At 44.4% G+C, this 26,309-nt stretch overlaps 1 protein-coding gene across 1 annotated transcript in view; it reads left to right on the plus strand.

Moving 5' to 3' along the window:
* The window catches only part of LOC121003395 (oocyte zinc finger protein XlCOF22-like), a 95,644-nt gene that overhangs the window by 45,295 nt on the left and 24,040 nt on the right, over nucleotides 1–26,309 (plus strand). Inside the window, exons 2-8 of the mRNA XM_040435228.1 lie at nucleotides 4,016–4,134; nucleotides 4,595–4,756; nucleotides 10,048–10,171; nucleotides 11,374–11,471; nucleotides 18,979–19,090; nucleotides 20,887–20,984; nucleotides 21,111–21,222. Of these exons, the coding sequence (XP_040291162.1) occupies nucleotides 4,057–4,134; nucleotides 4,595–4,756; nucleotides 10,048–10,171; nucleotides 11,374–11,471; nucleotides 18,979–19,090; nucleotides 20,887–20,984; nucleotides 21,111–21,222 (784 nt within the window). The 5' untranslated portion in view covers nucleotides 4,016–4,056. The remainder of the gene's footprint in view (nucleotides 1–4,015; nucleotides 4,135–4,594; nucleotides 4,757–10,047; nucleotides 10,172–11,373; nucleotides 11,472–18,978; nucleotides 19,091–20,886; nucleotides 20,985–21,110; nucleotides 21,223–26,309) is intronic.

Genomic DNA, 26,309 nt, shown 5'->3' on the forward strand with positions numbered 1-26,309 from the left:
ATATTGCGGATGTGCTAGCGGCGATCTAGCAGCCCATGTCCTCAGCTCAATACCTAAAATCCAGGTGACAGGTTCCCTTTAAGAAAATTGCTTCATGGCTTCCCCATGATCCATAGACACAATGGACAGGAGGGGACCCTATTGACATGGGAAAGTTTTCTTGGCTTGAAAGGATAAGCTCTGACAATCCCTTTTGTGAATGGTGGATCCTGTCTTATCTACCGTATACACAGAGATGTTATCATTACAGGCAGGATCAGAATAAGTTAACTGCAGTAAAGTGATCTGTACAAATCAAGAAGTGGCGCCAATTATTAGACATAGTTTCAGTTTAAATAAAAGTGAAATGGAAAATTTAAAATAACATCATTAAAAATTATTTTAAAATATGTTAAACATAAAAAGTGATTTAAACAGCAGGTCATTTTCTGATGACACATTCTCTTTAACCCCTATGACGTACTACCGCAATTTGACGTAATAGTACGTCATAGTGATCGCGCGGGCACTGGAGCGGTGCTCGCGCGCGCGCGATCACTGCAGGGGCCCGGCAGTCCGTGGTAGCCAGGCCCCTGCTGTATCCGCCAGCATCGCTGTAAAAGCCGATGCCGGTTGATTAACCCCTTCTATGCCGCGGTCCATGCTGCCCGCGACATAGAAGTGGTTTGCGGTGGGTGCGTGATTGCATCGAGTCCCCGCGCTGCTGTGGCGGGGACCCGATGCGACACAAGGCAGCCCGATGCCGTGCAGAGGCTGCCCAATGCCTTGCACGGCATCGGGAACTGCCTTTTATGGGTGCCGAGGAGATCCAGCCAGTCAGTGTCATACACTAACAGGCAATGCATTACAATACAGATGTATTGTAATGCATTGCAGGGGGGCTTCAAATGGGACATGGCATCTAAAAACCAGCTCAGCTAAATTTGCCTTCCAAAAACCATATGGCGTTCCTTTCCTACTGCGCCCTGCCTTGTGCCCGTACAGCAGTTTACGATCACATGTGGGGTGTTTCTGTAAACCGCAGAATCAGGGTAATAAATATAGAGTTTTATTTGTCTGTTAACCCTTGCTTTGCTACTGGAAAAAATGGGTTAAATGTAAAATCTGCCAAAAAAGTGAAATTCTGAAATTTCATCTCCATTTTCCATTAATTCATGTGGAACACCTAAAGGGTTAACAAAGTTTGTAAAATCAGTTTTGTATACCTTGAGGGGTGTAGTTTCTAAAATGGGGTCATTTTTGGGTGGTTTCTATTATGTAAGCCTCACAAAGTGACTTGAACTGGTCCTTAAAAAGTAAGTTTTGGAAATTTCCAAAAGATTTGCTTCTAAACTTCTATCGTCCCCAAAAAATGTCATTTTCAAAATGATCCAAACATGAAGTAGACATATGGGGAATGTAAAGTAATTACTATTTTTGGAGGTATTACTATCTATTATAAAAGTAGAGAAATAAAAATTTGGAAATTTGCTAATTTTTCGAAATTTTTGGTAAATTTGGTATTTTTTATGAATAAAAATTATTTTTTTAAACTAATTTTTACCACTGTTATGAAGTACAATATGTGAAGAGAAAACAGTCTCAGAATGGCCTAGATAAGTAAAAGCATTTTAAAGTTATCACCACATAAAGTGACAGGAAGGTGAAAACAGGCCCGGGGTTGAATTCAACCAGTGGATCTGACAGTGACCTGTTGTCTGTGATGTGAACTGCAGTCACATGGGAATATATTCAGCTATTCACAGCAATGTAGTCACACATTTCCTTTTTTTTCTCTTTTGCCTAAATGGCAAGTTCTTTAGCTATTAATAATCCTATTAGCCGTCACCTACTGTTAATCTGTTCCTATGAATGTATACAGAGCTCAGCAAATCAGCAAATCCCATTCTCCAGCATGGAAGTCTTCAGTTTAAAGGGAGTCTTTCACCTATACTGACTATACATTATAGTACCCATATGTGAATGCTTCTTACTGTTTAGCTGTCCGTCGCTTATTTCCTTCAAAAAACACTTTAATCCAATATTCAAATTAGGTCTGAAGGTGCCCAGGGGCGGCGTTCAAGCGGCCGGTGCCCAGGCTCCTCTTTGCTATTCATATGAAACCCCTCACCTTTAAACACTCAGGCTGGCCCTAGGTTCTTCTTATTACCGCCTCCCTTCAGTGTAAAATCCCACACATGCGCCGTTCATCGGAAATCGGGCGCGGCGATTCGGATGCACAGCATTTCACACTGAAGGGAGGCGGTAATAAGAAGAACCTAGGGCCGGCCTGAGTGTTTAAAGGTGAGGGGCTTCATATGAATAGCGAAGAGGGGCCTGGGCACCGGCCGCTTGAACGCCGCCCCTGGGCACCTTCAGACCTAATTTGAATATTGGATTAAAGTGTTTTTTGAAGGAAATAAGCGACGGACAGCTAAACAGTAAGTAGCATTCACATATGGGTACTATAATGCTGAGAATGGTGTTAGTGTTCAAAAACGGTCAGTATAGGTGAAAGACTCCCTTTAACCACCTCAGCCCCCAGTGCTTAAACACCCTGAAAGACCAGGCCACTTTTTACACTTCTGACCTACACTACTTTCACCGTTTATTGCTCGGTCATGCAACTTACCACCCAAATGAATTTTACCTCCTTTTCTTCTCACTAATAGAGCTTTCATTTGGTGGTATTTCATTGCTGCTGACATTTTTACTTTTTTTGTTATTAATCGAAATTTAACGATTTTTTTGCAAAAAAATGACATTTTTCACTTTCAGTTGTTAAATTTTGCAAAAAAAACGACATCCATATAGAAATTTTGCTCTAAATTTATAGTTCTACATGTCTTTGATAAAAAAAAAATGTTTGGGTAAAAAAAAAATGGTTTGGGTAAAAGTTATAGCGTTTACAAACTATGGTACAAAAATGTGAATTTCCGCTTTTTGAAGCAGCTCTGACTTTCTGAGCACCTGTCATGTTTCCTGAGGTTCTACAATGGCCAGACAGTACAAACACCCCACAAATGACCCCATTTCGGAAAGTACACACCCTAAGGTATTCGCTGATGGGCATAGTGAGTTCATAGAACTTTTTATTTTTTGTCACAAGTTAGCGGAAAATGATGTTTTTTTTTTTTTTTTTTCTTACAAAGTCTCATATTCCACTAACTTGTGACAAAAAATAAAAAGTTCTATGAACTCACTATGCCCATCAGCGAATACCTTGGGGTCTCTTCTTTCCAAAATGGGGTCACTTGTGGGGTAGTTATACTGCCCTGGCATTCTAGGGGCCCAAATGTGTGGTAAGGAGTTTGAAATCAAATTCTGTAAAAAATGACCTGTGAAATCCGAAAGGTGCTCTTTGGAATATGGGCCCACCTATCCTCAGGATAGGTCATCAATATTAGATCAGCGGGGGTCCGACACCCGGCAACCCCGCCGATCAGCTGTAAGAGAAGACGGCGCACAAAGTGTGCACGTGCCATCTCCCTTCTGTCTTCCTGTACGCTGCTGCTGTCTACGATGTGATATTGATGACATATCCTGAGGATAGGTCATCAATAGTAAAACCCTGGACAACCCCTTTAAGATGCTGGAGCCTGGAACCTTTTGGTTTCCTCCCAGCCACCGGTTTCTTATACAGCGGTCATTCTGTACTTTATGAAACTGCTTATCTATAGGATGTTCAAGGACTCTTTTTTTAATCAAACTAGAGAATAACTGCAGTTAGTGAATTATTTCATGGGCCAATTTCATGTTTGATTGATATCTGTGGTAGTCCCTAATAGAACACGTGACACAATCAGAATGTCAGGCCGTTAATTATCCAGATCAGTATGTCAGCTTATTACTAATTCTGGGGCTGTCATGTTGTGTGTTTTTGTTTCTACGCTGTATGGCGCTGTTATTTTCCTGCTTTATGGCTGAAGTATTACCGCGTTGTACATTTATTTGTTCACTGTATGTCATACAGTATGTGAAGAATTATCAAATGTCACTCCTAGTGTTATTTGACTCGGTCGCCTTTTCCATTCAGGGTCATCAAGCAAGAAAATAATAATAATAATCCTACTGAGAATGGACAGGAACAGAAAACAGATGGCTGAGAGAATATTAAGCCTCACCCTAGAGATCATCTACCTGCTGACTGGAGAGGTGAGGGGTTCTGGAAATCATGTCATATGCCATTTCTTGTTTCCCTTAATAAAACAAGGACATGACTGGAGATTTTAAGGGAATGTACACAGTGAAGTCAATAGCCCAGATGTACTCAATTTAATTGGCAAAATGTGGGGCAACTACAGTTTGTACCCTTTTTTTTTTTTTTTTTTACTTGCGTGACAAGGGCGGGGGGGCTTATCAGGAAAGGGGCAGGGGTCCACAGTCCACCATTTTGCCCCAAAAATGCCCCACAATTCTGGTGTAAAATTTTGTCTCTTAAAGTAAGCCAACCAATAGTTGGTATATACCTAGACAAAAGTGTCTATCCCTACACTAGATTTATCATCCAGCCTGAGCCACTGAGATAAATCTGATGCAGGTCTACACAACCTGTCGAAATACACACCATCTACAGGAATATTAAATCCGGGCCAATGTCTTTCTCCATGCACAGGATTACATAGTAGTGAAGAAGACAATGGAAGAGGATGAAGGAAAGGGCAAGAACCAGGATCCTATCATGGTGTATTCACCTCATTCACTGATATATGAGAGAAACAACTATCAGGAGATCCTGGACCTCATCAGCAAGATCACTGAGCTGCTGACTGGAGAGGTGAGCGCTGCTGGGAATGTTGGGAAGCAGTTAAACCAAAGGAGCGGGGGGGGGGGGGGATTTAAGACTGACTGCGTTCCAAATAACCAACATAGATTTATCATTCCGGGGGAGAGAGAGAGGAGTATCAGATAATATATTTGAAATTGCCCATTCAGGGGTTAATGGTAAAGTAATGTTATAAAACCTTCCTAAGTGTGAATGGATTTTCCTCTATAGGTTATGTACTGTTGAAACGGAAAATGCAAATGTGATCGCACACTACATCCAGCACTCTGCCCTCCATGCTGGATGAGACATTGGTTTATATTTTGGCCAAAGCATAGTAAGCCACTCACCGCGTCAAGGCCGTCTCAATTGAGTGGTCCCTAACTCTTGTTCCTACCTGTTTATGGGCCATGACAGCCACATAAAATCCAGGGAATGCAGGTCAGCATGCAAGCCAAGTACACTTTGCTTGTAACCCCGTCCGGTGCCATTACAGCTTTCATCGGATCCAGGGATGCAAGTACCAACATGCATGCTGAACCCACCATATACCTCTCCTGGAGCCAGATGGCTAATGGTAGGTTCTATATAAGCAGACTCAGTTTTATACTGACTTTAAAACCAGCCTCCAGGACAGATTAACTGGTCAGGTGTGCAATGACTCCAAGGAGATCGCCACGCCTCCAATATATACTACAAAGAAAAAAATAGGGGGTTGGGTCAGCACAACCTGCCTGTAGGTGCAGATCACTATGGCGAAATACATATACAAACGGAAAATGCAAATGTGATCGCACACTACATCCAGCACTCTGCCCTCCATGCTGGATGAGACATTGGTTTATATTTTGGCCAAAGCATAGTAAGCCACTCACCGCGTCAAGGCCGTCTCAATTGAGTGGTCCCTAACTCTTGTTCCTACCTGTTTATGGGCCATGACAGCCACATAAAATCCAGGGAATGCAGGTCAGCATGCAAGCCAAGTACACTTTGCTTGTAACCCCGTCCGGTGCCATTACAGCTCTACAGGCAGGTTGTGCTGACCCAACCCCCTATTTTTTTCTTTGTAGTATATATTGGAGGCGTGGCGATCTCCTTGGAGTCATTGCACACCTGACCAGTTAATCTGTCCTGGAGGCTGGTTTTAAAGTCAGTATAAAACTGAGTCTGCTTATATAGAACCTACCATTAGCCATCTGGCTCCAGGAGAGGTATATGGTGGGTTCAGCATGCATGTTGGTACTTGCATCCCTGGATCCGATGAAAGCTGTAATGGCACCGGACGGGGTTACAAGCAAAGTGTACTTGGCTTGCATGCTGACCTGCATTCCCTGGATTTTATGTGGCTGTCATGGCCCATAAACAGGTAGGAACAAGAGTTAGGGACCACTCAATTGAGACGGCCTTGACGCGGTGAGTGGCTTACTATGCTTTGGCCAAAATATAAACCAATGTCTCATCCAGCATGGAGGGCAGAGTGCTGGATGTAGTGTGCGATCACATTTGCATTTTCCGTTTGTATATGTATTTCGCCATAGTGATCTGCACCTACAGGCAGGTTGTGCTGACCCAACCCCCTATTTTTTTCTTTGTAGTATATATTGGAGGCGTGGCGATCTCCTTGGAGTCATTGCACACCTGACCAGTTAATCTGTCCTGGAGGCTGGTTTTAAAGTCAGTATAAAACTGAGTCTGCTTATATAGAACCTACCATTAGCCATCTGGCTCCAGGAGAGGTATATGGTGGGTTCAGCATGCATGTTGGTACTTGCATCCCTGGATCCGATGAAAGCTGTAATGGCACCGGACGGGGTTACAAGCAAAGTGTACTTGGCTTGCATGCTGACCTGCATTCCCTGGATTTTATGTGGCTGTCATGGCCCATAAACAGGTAGGAACAAGAGTTAGGGACCACTCAATTGAGACGGCCTTGACGCGGTGAGTGGCTTACTATGCTTTGGCCAAAATATAAACCAATGTCTCATCCAGCATGGAGGGCAGAGTGCTGGATGTAGTGTGCGATCACATTTGCATTTTCCGTTTGTATATGTATTTCGCCATAGTGATCTGCACCTACAGGCAGGTTGTGCTGACCCAACCCCCTATTTTTTTCTTTGTAGTATATATTGGAGGCGTGGCGATCTCCTTGGAGTCATTGCACACCTGACCAGTTAATCTGTCCTGGAGGCTGGTTTTAAAGTCAGTATAAAACTGAGTCTGCCTATATAGAACCTACCATTAGCCATCTGGCTCCAGGAGAGGTATATGGTGGGTTCAGCATGCATGTTGGTACTTGCATCCCTGGATCCGATGAAAGCTGTAATGGCACCGGACGGGGTTACAAGCAAAGTGTACTTGGCTTGCATGCTGACCTGCATTCCCTGGATTTTATGTGGCTGTCATGGCCCATAAACAGGTAGGAACAAGAGTTAGGGACCACTCAATTGAGACGGCCTTGACGCGGTGAGTGGCTTACTATGCTTTGGCCAAAATATAAACCAATGTCTCATCCAGCATGGAGGGCAGAGTGCTGGATGTAGTGTGCGATCACATTTGCATTTTCCGTTTGTATATGTATTTCGCCATAGTGATCTGCACCTACAGGCAGGTTGTGCTGACCCAACCCCCTATTTTTTTCTTTGTAGTATATATTGGAGGCGTGGCGATCTCCTTGGAGTCATTGCACACCTGACCAGTTAATCTGTCCTGGAGGCTGGTTTTAAAGTCAGTATAAAACTGAGTCTGCTTATATAGAACCTACCATTAGCCATCTGGCTCCAGGAGAGGTATATGGTGGGTTCAGCATGCATGTTGGTACTTGCATCCCTGGATCCGATGAAAGCTGTAATGGCACCGGACGGGGTTACAAGCAAAGTGTACTTGGCTTGCATGCTGACCTGCATTCCCTGGATTTTATGTGGCTGTCATGGCCCATAAACAGGTAGGAACAAGAGTTAGGGACCACTCAATTGAGACGGCCTTGACGCGGTAAGTGGCTTACTATGCTTTGGCCAAAATATAAACCAATGTCTCATCCAGCATGGAGGGCAGAGTGCTGGATGTAGTGTGCGATCACATTTGCATTTTCCGTTTGTATATGTATTTCGCCATAGTGATCTGCACCTACAGGCAGGTTGTGCTGACCCAACCCCCTATTTTTTTCTTTGTAGTATATATTGGAGGCGTGGCGATCTCCTTGGAGTCATTGCACACCTGACCAGTTAATCTGTCCTGGAGGCTGGTTTTAAAGTCAGTATAAAACTGAGTCTGCTTATATAGAACCTACCATTAGCCATCTGGCTCCAGGAGAGGTATATGGTGGGTTCAGCATGCATGTTGGTACTTGCATCCCTGGATCCGATGAAAGCTGTAATGGCACCGGACGGGGTTACAAGCAAAGTGTACTTGGCTTGCATGCTGACCTGCATTCCCTGGATTTTATGTGGCTGTCATGGCCCATAAACAGGTAGGAACAAGAGTTAGGGACCACTCAATTGAGACGGCCTTGACGCGGTGAGTGGCTTACTATGCTTTGGCCAAAATATAAACCAATGTCTCATCCAGCATGGAGGGCAGAGTGCTGGATGTAGTGTGCGATCACATTTGCATTTTCCGTTTGTATATGTATTTCGCCATAGTGATCTGCACCTACAGGCAGGTTGTGCTGACCCAACCCCCTATTTTTTTCTTTATGTACTGTTGAACATTCCCAGGATTGGTGAAAGATATCCGCACTTAATACACCACATTTGGAGCAGGTAAATGATGTAGACTGAGCATACATGGTCATTTAAGCTCTGTGGAAAAACAACAGAGCCATATCAGAATAGCTGCTAGCCAGGATAATCTTCTGCAGTCGTAGCGTGGCAAATAAAAGTGCACCCACTACATAATCAGAAAAAAAAAAAAATTCTATTAATCTCGTCCGAGGTCTGTTCACCAGAAACTAAAACCTATGGCATCTAGGAGCTGGAGTAGTTGTCCAGTGTGATTTACTGCAGTTCTCTGGTGTAGGTAATGTGAAAAGTGGTTAGTACATCGTAAAACTGGGAGATTGCGCAAAAACATGCAACTTTTTGGTGCCTTTTTTCTGGTGCAGGGGATATAAGTAATTTTTCACAAAGTGAGATGTGAAAAAACACCTCAAGCCTTTCAAGCATGGTCCTTGAACAAACGTAAGTTCTATTGAGCACATTAGACACAGGGGGTCATTTACTAAGCATGTTGCGCAAGAATTATGTTTTATGTTTGTGTCACACTATATGTAGTTCTGGTGTCTCATTATTGGAGTAGGAAGGTCATGATTATTTACATGTAACAATTTGTCTTCCGAGCCGGTGAACTTCCTAAGGCTATAAGGGGAACAATGTACATAGGACATGTGAAGGTTTAGAAGTCTCCAACATAAGGAAGTGCTCAGTGAATGTTCAACCAGAAGAAGTCCATAGTTTCTAGCATATACCTGCTGATCACAAAGTGATGGCAAATCCTAGCCATATGGGAAAATACATTTAATCTTTATTTTATCCAGATTAAAAGTAGTAAAACAGGTGACCAGTGTCTACATGTGGTAGAGCCAGAAGCTTGGCACCTTTATAGCAGGTGCAAAGTAAACTAGGAGGGCTATTTTCACTTAGTACTATAATATTCTTGTCCTATATAAATCAGATTTTGCACCCTAAAAAAAATGCACCTCGAGCTGTTGTCTGAATTTAAAAGTTGTCCCCATGATTTAAAGGGGTTGTGTCATTAGATAATAAAACCGACTCAACTGAGACAAGGGCACTTGACAGTTGAACATCATGGTCTTGTCTCATCTTCCTAGGTACCTTTATTGTCATGGAAATGTATATTTTAAAATACAAAAATGAAACAATAGGAGCAATGAGGCAGTGTCATTGCACGTCAGTGCTCTCAGAGGGTCTGCTCACTGCACTTCATGTTGCACCCCCACCACTGACTGACAGTGCAAGTCAATAAAGGTCTGGCCCTGAAGTTTTGTGGTAGCATGCACGTGCTGTACAGGAATGAAGGCTATCGTTGAACTACTTGATAGTGGTCTAAGACACAGCTCTTGGGTTAGAGGAGTTGTCTGGAGTAAGACAACCTCTTTAAAATTGATACCAGAGAAATTGAACAGAGCCTCATAAACTTTTAATATTGAAAGTTTGTAATTTGGACAATACATCTATGCAAAGTGTGTTTCTACCAGCTCTTCACCATGGAAGACAACATGAGTAACAACATGACAACATGTAATTGACCATTTTCCCCCAGTTGAGTTTGTATCTTTGTTGTGTCAGGTCCCTGTAAGGAGTCAGAATGTCGCTGTCTATTTCTCTGTGGAGGAGTGGGAGTATTTAGAAGAACACAAGGATCTGTACAAGGACATCATGAAGCAGAATCAACAGACTCTCAAGTCACAAGGTAAAAGGAAACTTTTCTTGTCTTTGACTGTAGGACAGCCAGGCCCCTGCTATAACTGTGGCATTGATGAAAACTCAGATTCCGGTGGTTTAACATCTTAGTTGCAGTGAGCAATGCTGACCACTGCATCTAAGCTGTTTGCATAGGAGGGGGCTCCCTCTCTCACCCCATTGGTTCCCCACAATGTTATCATGGGGTGCAGATGGTTGCTATGGTGTCATAGGCAAACTGTCAGCATAAAAGTGACAGTCACAATGCAGTACAATACAGTATGTATTGTACAGCATTGTACCAAGAATAAGACCCAGAAAAGTCCCCTAGCAGGACTAAAATAAAAAGTAAAAAAGGGGGCATTTATTAAAATTGGCATTTTTCCACTGCACTGCCGCAGGAAGCACCTGAGTTATGTAGAGGTGCAGGCATAAACCACCAAATTGAGCCTCAAATGCGCATGGTGCTCTTTTACTCCTAAGTACTGTCATACGTTCACACAAAAGATTAGGGCTACATGTGGGGTCTTTCTAAAACCAGGAAACACAGCATAATAATAAGAGGCCCTAATTCTCACATTTTTCACTTTGCAACATCTGCTGTTCATTAATTTTTGCAAAGAAAAACTGTGGGTTCACTACACCCCTGGTACAATTTGTGAGTAGGGTGGTTTCTAATGAAGTCACTTTGGGGGCCTCTGCAGTTGACGGACAGTTCTCTTCTGAACACTCAATGTGCCCAAACAGCAGTTTATGACCACATAGAGGGTCTTGTTGTACTTGGGAAGAATTATGTAACAAAACTTGGTGTGCTTTTTATCCTATTATGAAAATGAAAACCTACCTTCCCTTAATTTATTGGAGGTCAGTTGGCACCAAAAGAGGTGGCATTTAGCATAGGTTCCTGTCCAAAATAGATCACCTTGCTGTGTTGAACAGGCACAAATGATATTGTACTAAATGTATTTGCCAAGAATCTCACATTTATATAATGAGCATAGCATTAGCACCATTATATTTTCTTTAGTGATTACGGCACTATTTTATATATTTTGGTTGTTGTGTTTGCAGAGTGCTGTTGCAATGTGTCTGTTTTGTATTTTTAGCCATGTCGACGTGTACCTGCACATTGGGACGTGTTGACTACTTAGTTTTTTAGTTTTTTTTACTAATACTGTACAACCCCTTTAAATTTGTGTGCGTCTTCTACAGATGGATACAATCAGGAAGAAACACCAGAAAGAAGTCTTAGTCCTCTATATTCTGAGGACTCTCCAGTGGAAAATCTGAATATCCTAAAAGATTATCAGGTAGATTGAATTACCAAATGCTGTATGTGAAAGTGTTTAATCTCATGTCAATAACTAGATTTTTGTACTCACCGTAAAATCAGTTTCTCTTCCGTTCATTGGGGAACACAGGCATTGACCATGTGTTTAACTGTTGCCGCTAGGAGGCGGACACTAAGCACACAAAGTGTAATCTCCTCCCTATTCAGCTATACCCTTCTTACAGGGACCAAGCTAAATCAGTTAGTGCAAAAGCAGTAGGAGAAGTCAGACACAAGAAAATCACACTATGTACAAACTCAGAACCACACAGGCCCGAAAAGGCCTGTAAACAAAAAACTGGGTGGGAGTTGTATCCCCCAATGAACAGAAGAGAAACAGATTTTACGGTGAGTACAAAAATCTAGTTTTCTCATCCGTCTCATTGGGGGACACAGGCATTGACCATGGGACGTTCCAAAGCAGTCCCTGAGGGTGGGCTTAACTACAACCCCCTGCCAGAGAACCATTGTTTGCAAAACTCTACACCCCAAAGAAGCGTCAGAAGATGCAAAGGTGTGCACTCTGTACTCGTTGCCAAATATGCCGAAACATGTTACGTTGGCCTCCCACCCGAACGGAGGGCGCCAGGAGCTGCCCGTAATGCAGCGGAGCTCTTAGAGTTAAAGTACTTGGAGCCCTGTTGACGGGAATGCCAGGAAGGCCGCGGCCGACTTATCGCCTGCGGCCGCTTCTGGCCTGCGGCCGACTTATCGGACGTTCCCTTGGGGCCGGAAAAACTCCGAAAGGTACGAAAAAAAGGCTTCCGCTTTTTTGCCTTATTAGACCGCCCCCTGTTCTGAGGTAAATGGGTGCTCTTACCACCTGTAGCGTCCGAAATGATCTCATCCAGGCGCTTGCCAAAAAGTCTGATGCCGGTAAATGGGAGGGCTGTCAGGGTCCGTTTTGAAGCATTATCTGCCGCCCAGCATGAAAGCCATAGGGTATGGCGAATAGCCACCAACAGGTCTGACGAGCGAGCCATAAACCTGGCTGCCTCCAAAGATGCTTCACAAATATATGCACTGGCATGCGAGAGCTGCAGGGCCACATCTGCAAGTTCCTCCGAGGGGACTCCCGACTCAAGACCCTGAAGTAATTTATTTGCCCACTCCCCCATAGCCTTGCTCACCCATGTAGAGGCCAACACCGCCTGCAGCGCTGTGCCCACTGCTTCAAAGGCAGATTTTGCCAACGCTTCTAGCTTCTTATCTTTGATATCAGAAAAAGAAGCCCCATCCGCCATTGACAAGGTAGTATGTTTAGCCAAGCGGGAAACTGGCGGGTCCACTACAGGTGGAGCCGACCATTTCTTAGTCAAATCCTCCGGGAAAGGATAAAGGACGTTCAAGCGTTTTGGCAACATGAAATGTCTATCACGAAAATTCCACTCCTTGGAGAGATAGGAATCAAACTCCTGGTGGCTGGGGAAACCCTTGTGCGAATGATCGGACTTCCTAAAGTAAACTCCCGCGCTGGCAGATGACGGAGCTGGATCCTCAACCTGCAACGTAACTGCCGTAATTAAATTGTCCACCATGGAAGATAGTTTCGACGACTGACCCTCCGGTGAGACAACATCCTCATCTGACCCTCTCTCCTCGGAACATGCCTCTTCAACTGAGGAGGAGAGGCCGAGGACCCCTTTTGTGGGGTGGCCGCGATGGGCACGAGCCCCATCCCCAATATATCCACAATAGCTTTGTTGGTATTGGAGACATCCTGCACCACCCTAGACAGGGAACGAGACCATTCCGGTTCTTCTGTAGCTTGGGCAGCGGGAAGCAATGGGTCCGGAGCCGAGCCACTAGATGGCGGCGCAGCACACGCAAAGCAGAGGGAGTCTGACCGAGGGGATGGAAATTTTGCGTGACATGATGCACAGGCAAAATGACGCACCAAAGGGACCGCTTGCTTCTGGACCTGGGCCTGGGTTCAGACATATTGATACCCCTGGCACCCCAAAAAGGGAAAGGTTAGGCCCTGTAAGAAGGGACAAACAACACTCACCCAGCCTGTGCCCCTCCAAGCAGCAAGCACCATCAGCGTCCGGCCAGGAGTGGAGCCCACTCTCCCTCTGCTCTGCCGCTGGCGTGGTGGCAGGGCAAACACAAGCCACGCACCCAAAATGACGCCGGCTCTCAGCGCCCATCAGGCTACGCCCCTCGCTCTCAGGCCCTGCCCCCACGATCGGCGAAACACACGTCTGCATCCCTGGCTGAACCCAAATGCTGGCCAGGGAAAAATAAGCCGCATGGCCCTGCAGGAGTAGGCCGCACAGAAGTCGGGGCCTCAATTAATAATGGCCCCGGCTGCCCCAGCGGAAGTGGCGCTTAGGAGGAAACTCTGCCCCCTCTCCCCAGCGCGTTCAGGAGGACGCCGCCGTGGAAACGGACGCCCCCATTAGTAGGCCCCAAATGCAGCCGGGGCCTCAATTACCAATGGCCCCGCGGCCCTATGGAAGCGGTGATTAGGATCAAGGAAGCACCGCGCGTGCCCAGGTACCATTTAAACATTTACCGGGCTCCCATTACCGCCCATAGTACCTAGGGCGACCACATGGGGACCATCACATGGGGGGGGGGAGAGGGTACTGGAGGGGGGGTTCTGTGGGCAGTCTCCTACTCACCTGTACGAAGTCTTCTGACCCCCTGGCTCCAGCCGGATCGCCACCCTGTGGTCAGGGACACTACACCGGAAACAGGGGACTTCCGCTGGGGCGGCCGTGGTGATGGGCTTGCTGGCGGGAGGCAGAGGTTTTTACAGGGACCTCTGGTTCTCCTTTTCTTCTAGAGAGCGGGAACGAGCAGGGGGTTTGGGTGACCCCCTGGTCTCCCGTCTCCTGGGTGGGAGTGCAGGCAGTTTTTACCCGGACTGCCTGAAGCTTCCCGGCAGGACGTAGAGGGAAAGGAGCGCCGTGTGGTTTTTGGAAGGCAGATTTTGCTGGACTGGTTTATTTACACCATGTCCCATTTGAAGCCCCCTGATGCACCCCTAGAGTAGAAACTCCATAAAAGTGACCCCATCTAAGAAACTACACCCCTCAAGGTATTCAAAACAGATTTTACAAACTTAGTTAACCCTTTAGGTGTTCCACAAGAGTTATTGGCAAATGGAGATAAAATTTAAGAATTTAAATTTTTGGGGAAATTTTCCATTTTAATCAATTTTTTTCCAGTAACAAAGCAAGGGTTAACAGCCAAACAAAACTCAATATTAATTGCCCTGATTCTGTAGTTTGCAGAAACACCCCATATGTGGTCGTAAACTACTGTACGGGCACACGGCAGGGCGTAGAGGGAAAGGAGCGCCGTGTGGTTTTTGGAAGGCAGATTTTGCTGGACTGGTTTATTTACACCATGTCCCATTTGAAGCCCACCTGATGCACCCCTAGAGTAGAAACTCCATAAAAGTGACCCCATTTTGGAAACTACGTGATAAGGTGGTAGTTTTGTTGGGACTATTTTTAGGGTACATATGATTTTTGGTTGCTCTATATTACATTTTTGTGAGGCAAGGTTACCAAAAATAGAAATTCTGAAATTTCATCTCCGTTTGCCATAAACTGTTGAGGAACACCTAAAGGGTTAATAAAGTTTGTAAAATCAGTTTTGAATGCCTTGAGGGGTTTAGTTTCTTAGATGGGGTCACTTTTATGGAGTTTCTACTCTAGGGGTGCATCAGAGGTTCTTCAAATGGGACATGGTGCCCAAAAAAAAAGGCCATCAAAATCTGCCTTCCAGAAACCATACGGCGTTTCTTTCCTTCTGCGCCCTGCCGTTTGGTCATACAGCAGTTTACGACCACATATGGGGTGTTTCTGTAAACTGCAGAATCAGGGTGATAAATATTAAGTTTTGTTTGGCTGTTAACCCTTGCTTTGTTACTGGAAAAAAACAGATTAAAATGGAAAATTTGTATTAAATTTTTTTGACCGTGTTCATCTGAGGGGTCATGGGGTATTTTTATAGAGCAGATTCTTACGGGTGCGGCGATACCTAATATGTCTACTTTTTTTATTTATTTTAGTTTTACAAAATAATATTTTAGAAAAAAATGTTTTTTTGTTTTATTGTCTCAAGTCTGAGAACCATAGTTTTTTTTCGATTGTCAGTGGCTAAATGGAATTCAAATTGGGGAAGGGGATTATAAATTTGGTACTCCATGGAAGTGTGGTACTCCCTGAAGCAACCAATAATGCAGAGGCCCGGATGATCGGGGCACGTATCACACTGAGTGGTGGTGTCCTTCCGTATCCCCCTCCTGTGACACACTCTGCACCTTTTTTTGGACCGTCCCTTCTTTCCAGTATGGGGGACCACGCCCTGGAAAGTGTTGGCCAGGGACGATCCGGGCGCTTCCAGTTCCCGAGGTACTCCGGCCTGCTCTTTCCCGGTCAGAAAATATCAAGGCCTTGAGGACTGCATCATAGAACTGAAGGAATTTCCCTGTGTTGCCAGCGCTCTGGGACAGCACAAAAGATTTGTACAAGGCAACCTGTACCAAGTAAACCGCAACTTTTTTGTACCATGCCCGGGTTTTGCGCATGGCGTTATATCGCTTGAGGACTTGATCAGAGAGATCAACTCCTCCCATATACCGATTGTAGTCGACGGTACCTCGCACAGGGACAGGGGTGATGCCGTTACCGTGAATTGTGGAAAGTACAAGGACATCCCTCTTGTCCTTATATATGACCAGCAACAGGTTTCCACTGGTAAGGGCATGGGTCTCACCCCTGGGGATAGGTACCCGGAGAGGTGGGTAGGGAGGCCGCGTTGATTTTTCCACACGGTCCCACAAGCAGACGTGGATCTGGCGGCGAGGGACTGGAACAAGGGGATACTAGTATAAAAGTTATCCACGTACAGGTGGTAATCCTTATCTAGCAGTGGGTGCATAAGGTCCCACACAAGTTTCCCGCTAACACCCAGAGTGGGGGGACATTCTGGGGGTTCAATACCGGAATCTCGCCCCTCGTACACACGAAACTTGTAAGTGTACCATGAGGTACTCTCACAAAGTTTGTACAGCTTCACGCCATACCTCGCCCGCTTAGAGGGAACATACTGGCGGAAAATGACTCTCCCCTTGAAAGCAATGAGAGACTCATCAACCGCGACCTCCCTTCCAGGTACATAGGCCTCCAAAAATTTGGCGCCAAAGTGATCGATGACCGGCCTGATTTTGTACAGGCGGTCATAGGCAGGATCAGCTCGGGGGGGGGGGGGCGACAACATGCTGCATTATCTGCATAATACAGGCATTTTCTAATGGCCTCAAAACGGGAGCGTGTCATGGACGTACTGTAAAGTGGGGTCTGGTAGGGGACGTCCCCACTCCAGTACAGCCTGACACTAGGTTTTTTGACTAGGCCCATGTGCAGCACGAGGCCCCAAAACGTCCTCATCTTGGCTGCACTTACCGGAGTCCAGCCACCGGCCCTAGCCAAAAAAGGAGCCCGGTTGTTGAGCAATGAACTGTTGGGCGTACAAGTTCGTTTGCTCCAGCATCAGATTCACAAAGTGGTCACTGAAAAAAAGACTAAAATAGTCATATTCAGTGAAGCCCACTGTGGGAATCTGGATTTCTGGTTGGCCAACAAAGTCAGGAATCACGGGCTCAAAATGCTCTGGGGTACACCATGCAAGTTCACCAGTAGGGGGCTCAGATGGACTTATCTGGTGGGCCAGAAAACTAGTATGAGCCCCAGAGCTGCTCGTACTAGTGTGGGCCACAGGGTCCCTGGCATGGCGGTCCTCTTGCCCCGCCTGGCGGCGTCTCTGCCGCCTTGGGGGCTCATCATCATTGCTAGATGATGAGAAAGACGCGGATGACAAGAGGAAAGTGGGGTCATCCTCGTCCTCACTGGGGCTCTCGGAGTCGGACGCAAGGGCGTATGCCTCCTCGGCCGAGAACGTCTGGCGGGCCATAGGGGAGTGTGTGTGTGTGTGTGTTAAACTTTATTTAGTGTGCGTGTGTGTGGGGGCACGGGTGTTCGCGTACTTATCCCTGAACCTAAAAAAAGAAAAAAAGCCCAAAAAATTTGATTAAAAAAAAAAAGATTCTAACTCGCTGATCAGCCGTCCGATGCTGATCAGCGGTGGGGTTGGCGCTGCGCTAACAGTGGCCGGACGCTGAGAGTGCCGGCCACTGTCAGCGTACGCAAAAAAAAAATGTTTGCACCCAAAAAAAAAGTGTGTTGGGGGGGGGGGGGGCAGCACCCCTGGGGGGTCTAGGGTCACACAACTGTGCTGTCGACCCCAAACACCCGATCAGGGTGATGCAACAGTGAACTTTTTTTTTTTCCCCCTAAACTTTCCCTGAATATCCCTGCCTAAACTAACCTTTTCCTAACCTGTCCCTATGTACCTTTTAGTGCTGTGGAGGGTCAGATGGCACTGTGGAGGGGCAAAGATGGAAGTGTTGGGCTCACTGATGGATGACGCTGCTCTCGCTCCCGGACACAGAATGGAGGAGGAGAGGAGAGCTGGGGCGAGTTAACCCCCACCTGCCCGCGCAGCCAATAGCAAGCAATCCTGAGAGGTGATGTCACCATAACCTCTCAGGATTGCAGGATGGTGATTGGTGGTGTATTATCACACCACCGTTCACCATCCTATTCCGGGTTATCGTGTCACCAGAGACCCGAATAACCCGGAAACGCAGCAAACCGCATGTCTGAATTGACCTGCGGTTTGCTGCGATCGCCGATACGGGGGGGGGGGGGGGGCATGGTGACAGAGTGCCTGCCGAATGTTTTCAGCAGGCACTCTGTTCCGATCACCGCCTGCCGCGCGGCGGTGATCGTAAATACACATGGCGTACCGGTACGTCATGTGTCCTTCACTACCAGGACATCATGACGTATGTACGTCATATGTCCCTAAGAGGTTAAGCCAATGTCAGGAGTCGATCATATAGAGAGGGACAGAATATAGGAACAATTCAACTTTTTTTATTAAAACTATAATGCCCCTTTCACACAAGCGAGTTTTCCGCGCGGGTGCAAAGCGTGACGTGAACGCATACCACCCGCACTGAATCCTGACCCATTTCGTGAAAAACGCAACATGTTGTATATTCTGCGTTTTTCACGCAGCCCTGGCCCCCCCCCCCATAGAAGTGAACCGGGCTGCAGTGTAAAACGCATTGCATCCGCAAGCAGGTGCGGATGCAATGCGTTTTTCACTGATGGTTCCTAAGAGATGTTGTTTGTATACCTTCAGTTTTTTTATCACGCACTTGAAAAACGTATCAAAATGCATTGCACCCGCGTAGAAAAAAAACTGAACGCAATCGCAGACAAAACTGACTGAACTTGCTTGCAAAATGGTGCGAGTTTCACTGAACGCATCCGGAGCCAATCCGTCACGCTCGTGTGAAAGAGGCCTAAATCCACTCCTAGTTTTGGCTCCTAAAACTGTTTAAAAACTGCACACTAACCCTTGTCTCAATTGTTCATCATTTGTTCAATGTGGTAAATTAGGTTACAAATCTGAGTGATATAAAAGTTGAAGACATAAGAGAAGAAGAAGAGTTGTATCCCAGAGTAAACCAACTGTGTAAGGAGGAGGAAATTCTTACCAATATCAGCACTGGTGAGTAATAACCATTACATGGAACACCAATTCTGATCATATATAACAAAACAGTAGTAAAATATGAAAAACATAGAACACATATTATCCATCACTCAATAAGGGATGCTCACAGTCAAAGGTAATTACAGTATGCCTCCAGTGCATGTGATTTTTTGTTTTTTTTTGCAAACCTAGTCGCAAAAATCCATGTGGATTGTTGTGCACACGGTGGAAAAAATCAGCAACAATAAGTAGCATGCCAGAACTTCTGTTTTAATTTATCCTGCTTCCCAAAAAAGGAAGTAAAAGTGATTAGTCATAAGTACCTCAACGTAGTACCAATAGAAATTATAGCTCAACCCATAGACAACAAGCTATTTTACACAGCTGCTTGGACAAAAAAATATATACATTTTATAATTGTTTTTATTGTGCAAAAATAGTAAAATAGAAAATATATCAAAATATAACATGATGAACACTGTAAGAGATAAAAAATTATTTTCATATTAGCTTCCAGAAAATGGAATAAAAAGTGATCAAGACGTGTATGTATCTCAAAATGGTGCCAATGAAAAGTATTGCTTGTCACACAAAAAACAAGCCCTTGCACAAATAAAAAAACTTCCTCTCAGTATATGGTGACACAAAATATTTTTTGCAAGAGTAAAACATTAAATAACTATATAAAGTTGGTATTGCCATAATCATATTGATCTGCAGAATAAACTTCACGTCTTTCTTACTATATGATGAACGCCAAAACGTTTTTTTATTCTCCTCCAAAAGAAACTGAGAACAATTTTTTAGTACCGTACTTTATAAGTATCCCAAAATGGTGTCATTAAAAAGTATGTTACAGTATGTTACTTTTGTGAAATACCTGATCTGCTCAGGACAGTGATACGTGTTATTATTGCTGACTGCTGGATACAGAAGCCTAAGATACATAGCACTGGGCACTGTCTGCTGTTGGAGTTGTTCAGGTATTTGCTGATGTATATAGCAAGTGTATATGCCTATTTTTGCCCCATATACCTGTTTTTCAGCACTTTCATTCCTCTTTTATGAAAATTATTGCATTCTACAAGGATGCTGATGACAAAAAACTACATTGATAAGTCAGTACTGCAGCATATGATCATTCATTTATAACTGGAGGTAACTTTAATTGCTCATGCACATAATCATGATCGGCCAGGAAAACATGTGTGTGCCCGATCTCCTGGGCCAACCATGGCTCCCCTGAACTGAACTGACTGCATCATAGTGTTTTATGATGTAGTCCGTTCATATCTGATCACAAATCCGAATTGACTGTGTCATAATACATTATTATACAGTCAGAACAGTTCAGGGGAGCCTGCTGTCGGCCCTTAAGAACTGGCAGACACATGGACCGCTTTTCTTGGGCCCATCAGGATTCTTTATATTGTACATGAACATTAAGGTTTTAAAAAGGCTATGATAATGCAGGAAACCATTGCATAACTTTGTTATGTAAAAATTGGAGTATTTTTTAACATGCTAAGCAACTGACAGCAAATAATGCATTGCCAGTTGGTAGTAGAGCTGTGTCTGTATAATTAGAGAACTACGTTACGCCCTATTGATATACCAACAGTAGGGAAGAGTACTCATAGTAATGTGTAATCCCACAGCAAACTCTGGCAACATGAAAACAACTGTGCTATTCAGAGCTGGTAAAGACAATTAAACTAAAAAATAATCAAACTGTAGGACCAAGCAATGTACAGCACTTGATAATCACATGTAAACTATGTATTCATTCCTTGTATGCTTGTTTACTACAGATGGCTCCAGTAAGAGAAATCCACCAGAGACACAACCCAACCAATTGCATTCTCAGGATTATCCAGAGAAAAATCTAATTGTCAGACATGATTATCAGGTAGCTGAATACAGTAGTGGATGTAATAAATTTCCTTTGAGTAAGAAACATTGTGTACTTTTAAAGTTCTGAAGGGGAAAATGTTGTCTTAATTGTATGTTTTTTGTTCCATGTGTCGTGAATTAGGTTAAAAATGTGTCTAATATCAAAGATGAAGTTGTAGGAGAAGAAGAGACGTATGTGGATGTAACCCAGACATGTAAGGAGGAGGGAATCATTTCCTCAGATATCGACGCCGGTAAGTTATACTCAAACTGCTCAAAGATCGCCTATACCGCTTTTGTTAGGCATCCAGAGGAATATTTTATCCTATACTTCTGTCAGTAGCTTCTTAGATAAAAAGAATCTTCTCAGTGAGATACCTGCAACCCATTATCTCCTATTAGATTGTTGCCTTTTATCTCCCATGCGATAATTCGTTCGTATAATTGGGCCGCCAGTCAGCCTATAAAAGAGCGAATACTCGTTTGATGTGCATCTTTCACCAGAATGAAAAATGCAGTTATCAATAGCATATCTTCCTGTTTAATCAATAAAACAGAATGAGGGAGGAACAACTGCAGTAGCGCCACACATCCTTTTTTTCTAATCTGCTATTTTCTGATTGCAGATTTATTTATTCTGTTTCTTGGCCATTATTATGGGGCGGGCATCTTACCTGAGCTTTTCTTAACAGCATTTAGAAAGCATTAAGAAAATTGTTTAACGCCAGCCCTTCGGGCCTTCAGAGTTATAATGGAGTGGCCAATGGCCAGACATGTTGATCAGTCCCCTCCACTGTGTAGAGAGCCCTGGAGGAGCCGGTGCCAATGATAGGAGTAGTAGTGGCCCTGATGAAGTGTTGTATCACGGTGTGTAGTACTGAAGAATGAGGCCAGAATTAAATATAGCAAAGTCTTTTTTACTAAGTGCAATTTAGAACTTGAAATACATACAGCAAATTTCAAGTGCAAATCTTCTCTGGCAGTAAGGGTTATGGAGGCAGGTTGGATGCTGGTGGCACTGTTAGTACTTAGGTTGTGCTGGCCTAGTAACGTTCTGGGTCGAAGGGTGTCTGCTGTAATCCCTCACCTTGCAGCAAAGTCTTTAAAGCTGGTTGCAGCAGTTCACTCTCTCAAGACTTCACTTGAGGCTTGGAGTAAGTAGATCTCTCTGGAGAATCCTATTTGGGAGCAGAAGCCCAGGCTTGTGCTTCCTCTCCTTCCCCTGTCTTGGCAGGAACTCCCTCTCCTGGCAGGAAGCAGGACCAGCCCACTCCTACCAACAGGGGAGGAACAGAGTGGTTAGCCCTATTCCTAGCCAACCTTTGCCATCTATATCTTAACTAGAAGTTACGGCTATAAACATATGAAATATATAACAATTGATAACAATACTATATTCAGAATTACAGTACCCCCAGGTTTGGAGTACTACATGTAGTTTTCAGTGGAGGAAGCTAATGAGTATATCTGGTCATGTGACCCTCCATTAGCAGCCATGTTCAGGACAGCAGTGCCGTGTGGTTCATGGAGAAGGCTTTAATTACAAGTGGGTGGTGCATTCACATTGTAAGAGCTAAACATGTTTATATTCGTAAGTTGAATGTATTACTGTTTCCAACCCAATAGTTAAAATGAACATAAAGCATCCAGCTACTTTACCAATGCAGTTACGTCAGTTCTTACTGGATCGGTGCCTTTGGAGGTCTGGTGTCATCTGCTTAAACTAGTCTTGTGGAGATCCTGCACTATTAAAAACCAGCGTTTAGTAACGCTAGTGTAGTGTCTGAGTATATGTTTTCCTCCTTCATCTACTTCATCAAAACATTCCTGTTCATGCTGTTCCAGTGGCTGGCCCCGTCACATTCCACTGATTGCTTTTATATAAATATATACACATGGAAAAAAAAAATTGCATAGAGCATTTGTTTATAACAAGTATATTTATATATTATGTCATTTACATAAGACTTCAATGCTGATTACCTATTCTCAGTATAGGTCACCAGTATTTGATTGGTGGGGGCCACAGCCTTCACTGTGCATAGTATAGTCACTGTACTTGGTATCGCGCTCAGCCCAATTCACCTCAATGGGGCTGAGCTGCGCCTAGGGCACATGACCGATTAACATGTTGTCACTGGCCTAGGAAAAGTTAAAAGAAGGCCCTGGCACTACTGCGAGCGCCACTGCCTTCTCAAACAGCTGATTGGCGGGGGTCCCGGGTGCTGGACCCCCACCAATCAGATACTGATGACCTATCCAGAGGACTTAACAGTACAGCCAGAGCAGAGCTTAGGCAGCAAAATGAGGGAGGAGGGCAGCTTCAACCCCTCAGATCTCAGGATCAGTAGCAATTAGACATATGGTCCTGGTTTGTTTGAAAGCTGACAGTCTAAGATTTAACACACGACCAAAATCACATTGTAATCATTATCTCAGATCATTATCTCTACTTTGGGAGATATAGCTGTCGAGTCAGGAGTGATAGCAGCTGAATGTAAAAGCAGGCTTCAGCTGCTTTCACTACTGACCTGATTTCTCACAGCTATATCTGACCATGTAGTGAAGAGATAATGCTGGGATTTTGGACTAAAGAAGATCCATAAGGCTTCATTCACACGTCAGTATTTTGGTCAGTGATTTCCATCAGCGATTTTGAGCTAAAACCAGGTGCGGCTCTAAACACACATCAGGTGCGGATCTTTCCCTTATACCTTTATGTCTGTGGAGGCTCCAGTCCTGGTTTTAGCTCACAATCACTGATGGAAATCTCTGATCAAAATACTGATGTGTGAATGAGGCTTAACTCTAGTTGCTACCCAGCCCAAGATATTAAAAGTTAAAGCATCCCCCAGGCCTTCAGCTGGCAATTATCTCAGCCAGCCTGGAGGAGGAGGGGGCAGTGGGGGAGCTGATTAACTGCATGGAGAAGAGAAAAAAATAAATAGGTTTGGCCACATAATAATCGTAGTGTCCCACAGAATAAAGTTAGCATGTTATTTATTCCACACTGTGAACACTAAAAATAAATCCCATAAAATAATGTTACAAATTGCTGTTTCTTAATCTTTTCACCTAAAAATAAAATAATAAAAGTTATTTAATACAGTATATATATATCCCAAAAATGGTTCCTAAAAAACAACTCGTCCCTCAAAATTCAAAGTCTCATACAGCTGAATTGAAGAAAAAATAGAAAAGTTATGACCGCTGAAACACAAAGGGGGAAAATGTTACTGGTCAAAAATTTTACTGGTCCTTAAATGGCATTTATCATGTAGACCTAGTTAATACCAGGCACTTACTAATGTATTCATTTTTCAATCGCATTATACCAGGGATGCTCAACCTACGCCCCTCCAGCTGTTGCAAAAGAGACGATTACTCTTACCGGTAATTGGATTTTCCAATAGCCTCCACAACGGCACTCCAGGAGGAGGGTGTCCCCGCCTCCCCAGGACAGGAAACAACGTAGAGGCTCAATCTTTAAAAGCCCCCTCCCCTTACCTGCTTCAGTTAATGATATAGGATTCTGTTAGTTAGCTCAAGAACTGTATTGAGATAATGGATAATAACAAAACATAACATAACATAATATATCCCACTATAATTAACACAATTTGGGTAGGGAATCCAGTGCCGTTGTGGAGGCTATTGGAAAATCCAATTACCGGTAAGAGTAATCGTCTCTTTTCCCCGGCGCCTCCACAACGGCACTCCAGGAGGATTAATAGAGAAAACAAAACTCTAGGGTGGGACTACTGCAGATAAGACTTTTCTGCCATATAATAAATCACGATTTTGAAGTACATCTAATTTATAATGTTTAAAGAAGGTATTTGGGTTTTTTCCACGTAGCTGCTCTGCATATTTGCTCTAATGAGGCAGAGGCATTCTCTGCCCATGAGGCCGAGACGGCTCTGGTAGAGTGTGCTTTGATCCCTTTAGGGGGGGTCAAGCTCTTCTGGAGGTAACAGAACTCGATGGTGCTTCGGATCCATCTGGATATGGTACTTTTGCTTGCCGCCTATCCCTTATGCTGGCCTTGATACTGAAGGAGGAGATGGTCCGATCTTCTGAATACTTCTGAGACTTCCAGGTAAATAACAGGCATCTTCTGACATCCAAATTATGGTATTTCCTTTCTAAGTCAGAAGTTGGATTCTCACAGAAGGATGGAAGCGACACCTGTTGGCGATGGAATTTTGAGGCCACCTTGGATAGGAACATCGGGGTGTGTCTAAGGATAATACGGTCCTCCAACACTGTGAGATAGGGTGCTCTGCAGGAAAAAGCCTGAATCTCCCCTACTCTTCTAGCAGATGTTATTGCTAGTAAAAAGGTGTTTTTTTTAGAGTCAGGAGTTTAAGAGAGATCTCCTGCAAAGGCTCAAAAGGTGCGTCCATTAGAACTTCTAATACTAGTTTCAGGTCCCAAGGAGGAATGGTAGAATGGACTAATGGGCATCTTCTAAATGCCCCTTTTATAAATCGCTTTATCAACGGCAAGTCTGCCAGTTTTACTTCAAGAAAGCTACTCAATGGTGAGACCTGCACTTTTATGGTATTTGGCCTGAGACCTTTGTCAAGACCTGCCTGCAGAAAGTCCAGTATGAGTGGAATATTGGCTTCTTGACTGTAGTACAGTCTGTCACCTGCAAACTCCAAAAATGCCTTCCATGTTCTCCTATAGATCCGAGAGGTAGAGTCCTTTTTAGTACAAAGCAGAGTGGATATTACAGACTCCGATAGGCCTCTTTGTTGTTAGTGGACCCGTACACTTTCCAGGCTGTTAAATGTAGTCTCGCTACGTCTGGATGGAACACTGGACCCTGACGTAGTAGTCCCGGATATGATGGGAGAGACCAGAATTGACCTGCCGACAGATTGTAGAGGAGGGGGAACCAGGATCTTTTTGGCCAAAATGGAGCAATCAGTATTAGCTGCGCCTCTTCTTCCATTATCTTTACTCACACCTTTGGAATTATATTGTAAGGGGGAAAAGCATACAGGAGATCCTTCGGCCACAGACATGACAGGGCGTCCACCATTAGTGGGTGATCCCTGCTGGATAGGGAACCGAATAAATCGAGTTGTTTGTTCTTCTGATTTGCGAAGAGATCTACTTTTGGTAACCCCCCATCTGAGAGATATTTGTCGGAACATATTGGGATCCAATGACCACTCTCCCACTCGTAGATCTTCTCTGCTGACATATTCCGCCACTCTGTTTTCTTCGCCCTTTAATGGACAGCTACCAGGGACTTTATATTTTTCTCTGCCCAACTGAAAATCTTCCCTGACAGATGTTGTAGTTCTCTGCTTCTTGTACCCCCTTGTCA

This window comes from Bufo bufo, chromosome 6 (assembly GCF_905171765.1).
Source record: "Bufo bufo chromosome 6, aBufBuf1.1, whole genome shotgun sequence".
Taxonomy (NCBI): domain Eukaryota; kingdom Metazoa; phylum Chordata; class Amphibia; order Anura; family Bufonidae; genus Bufo; species Bufo bufo.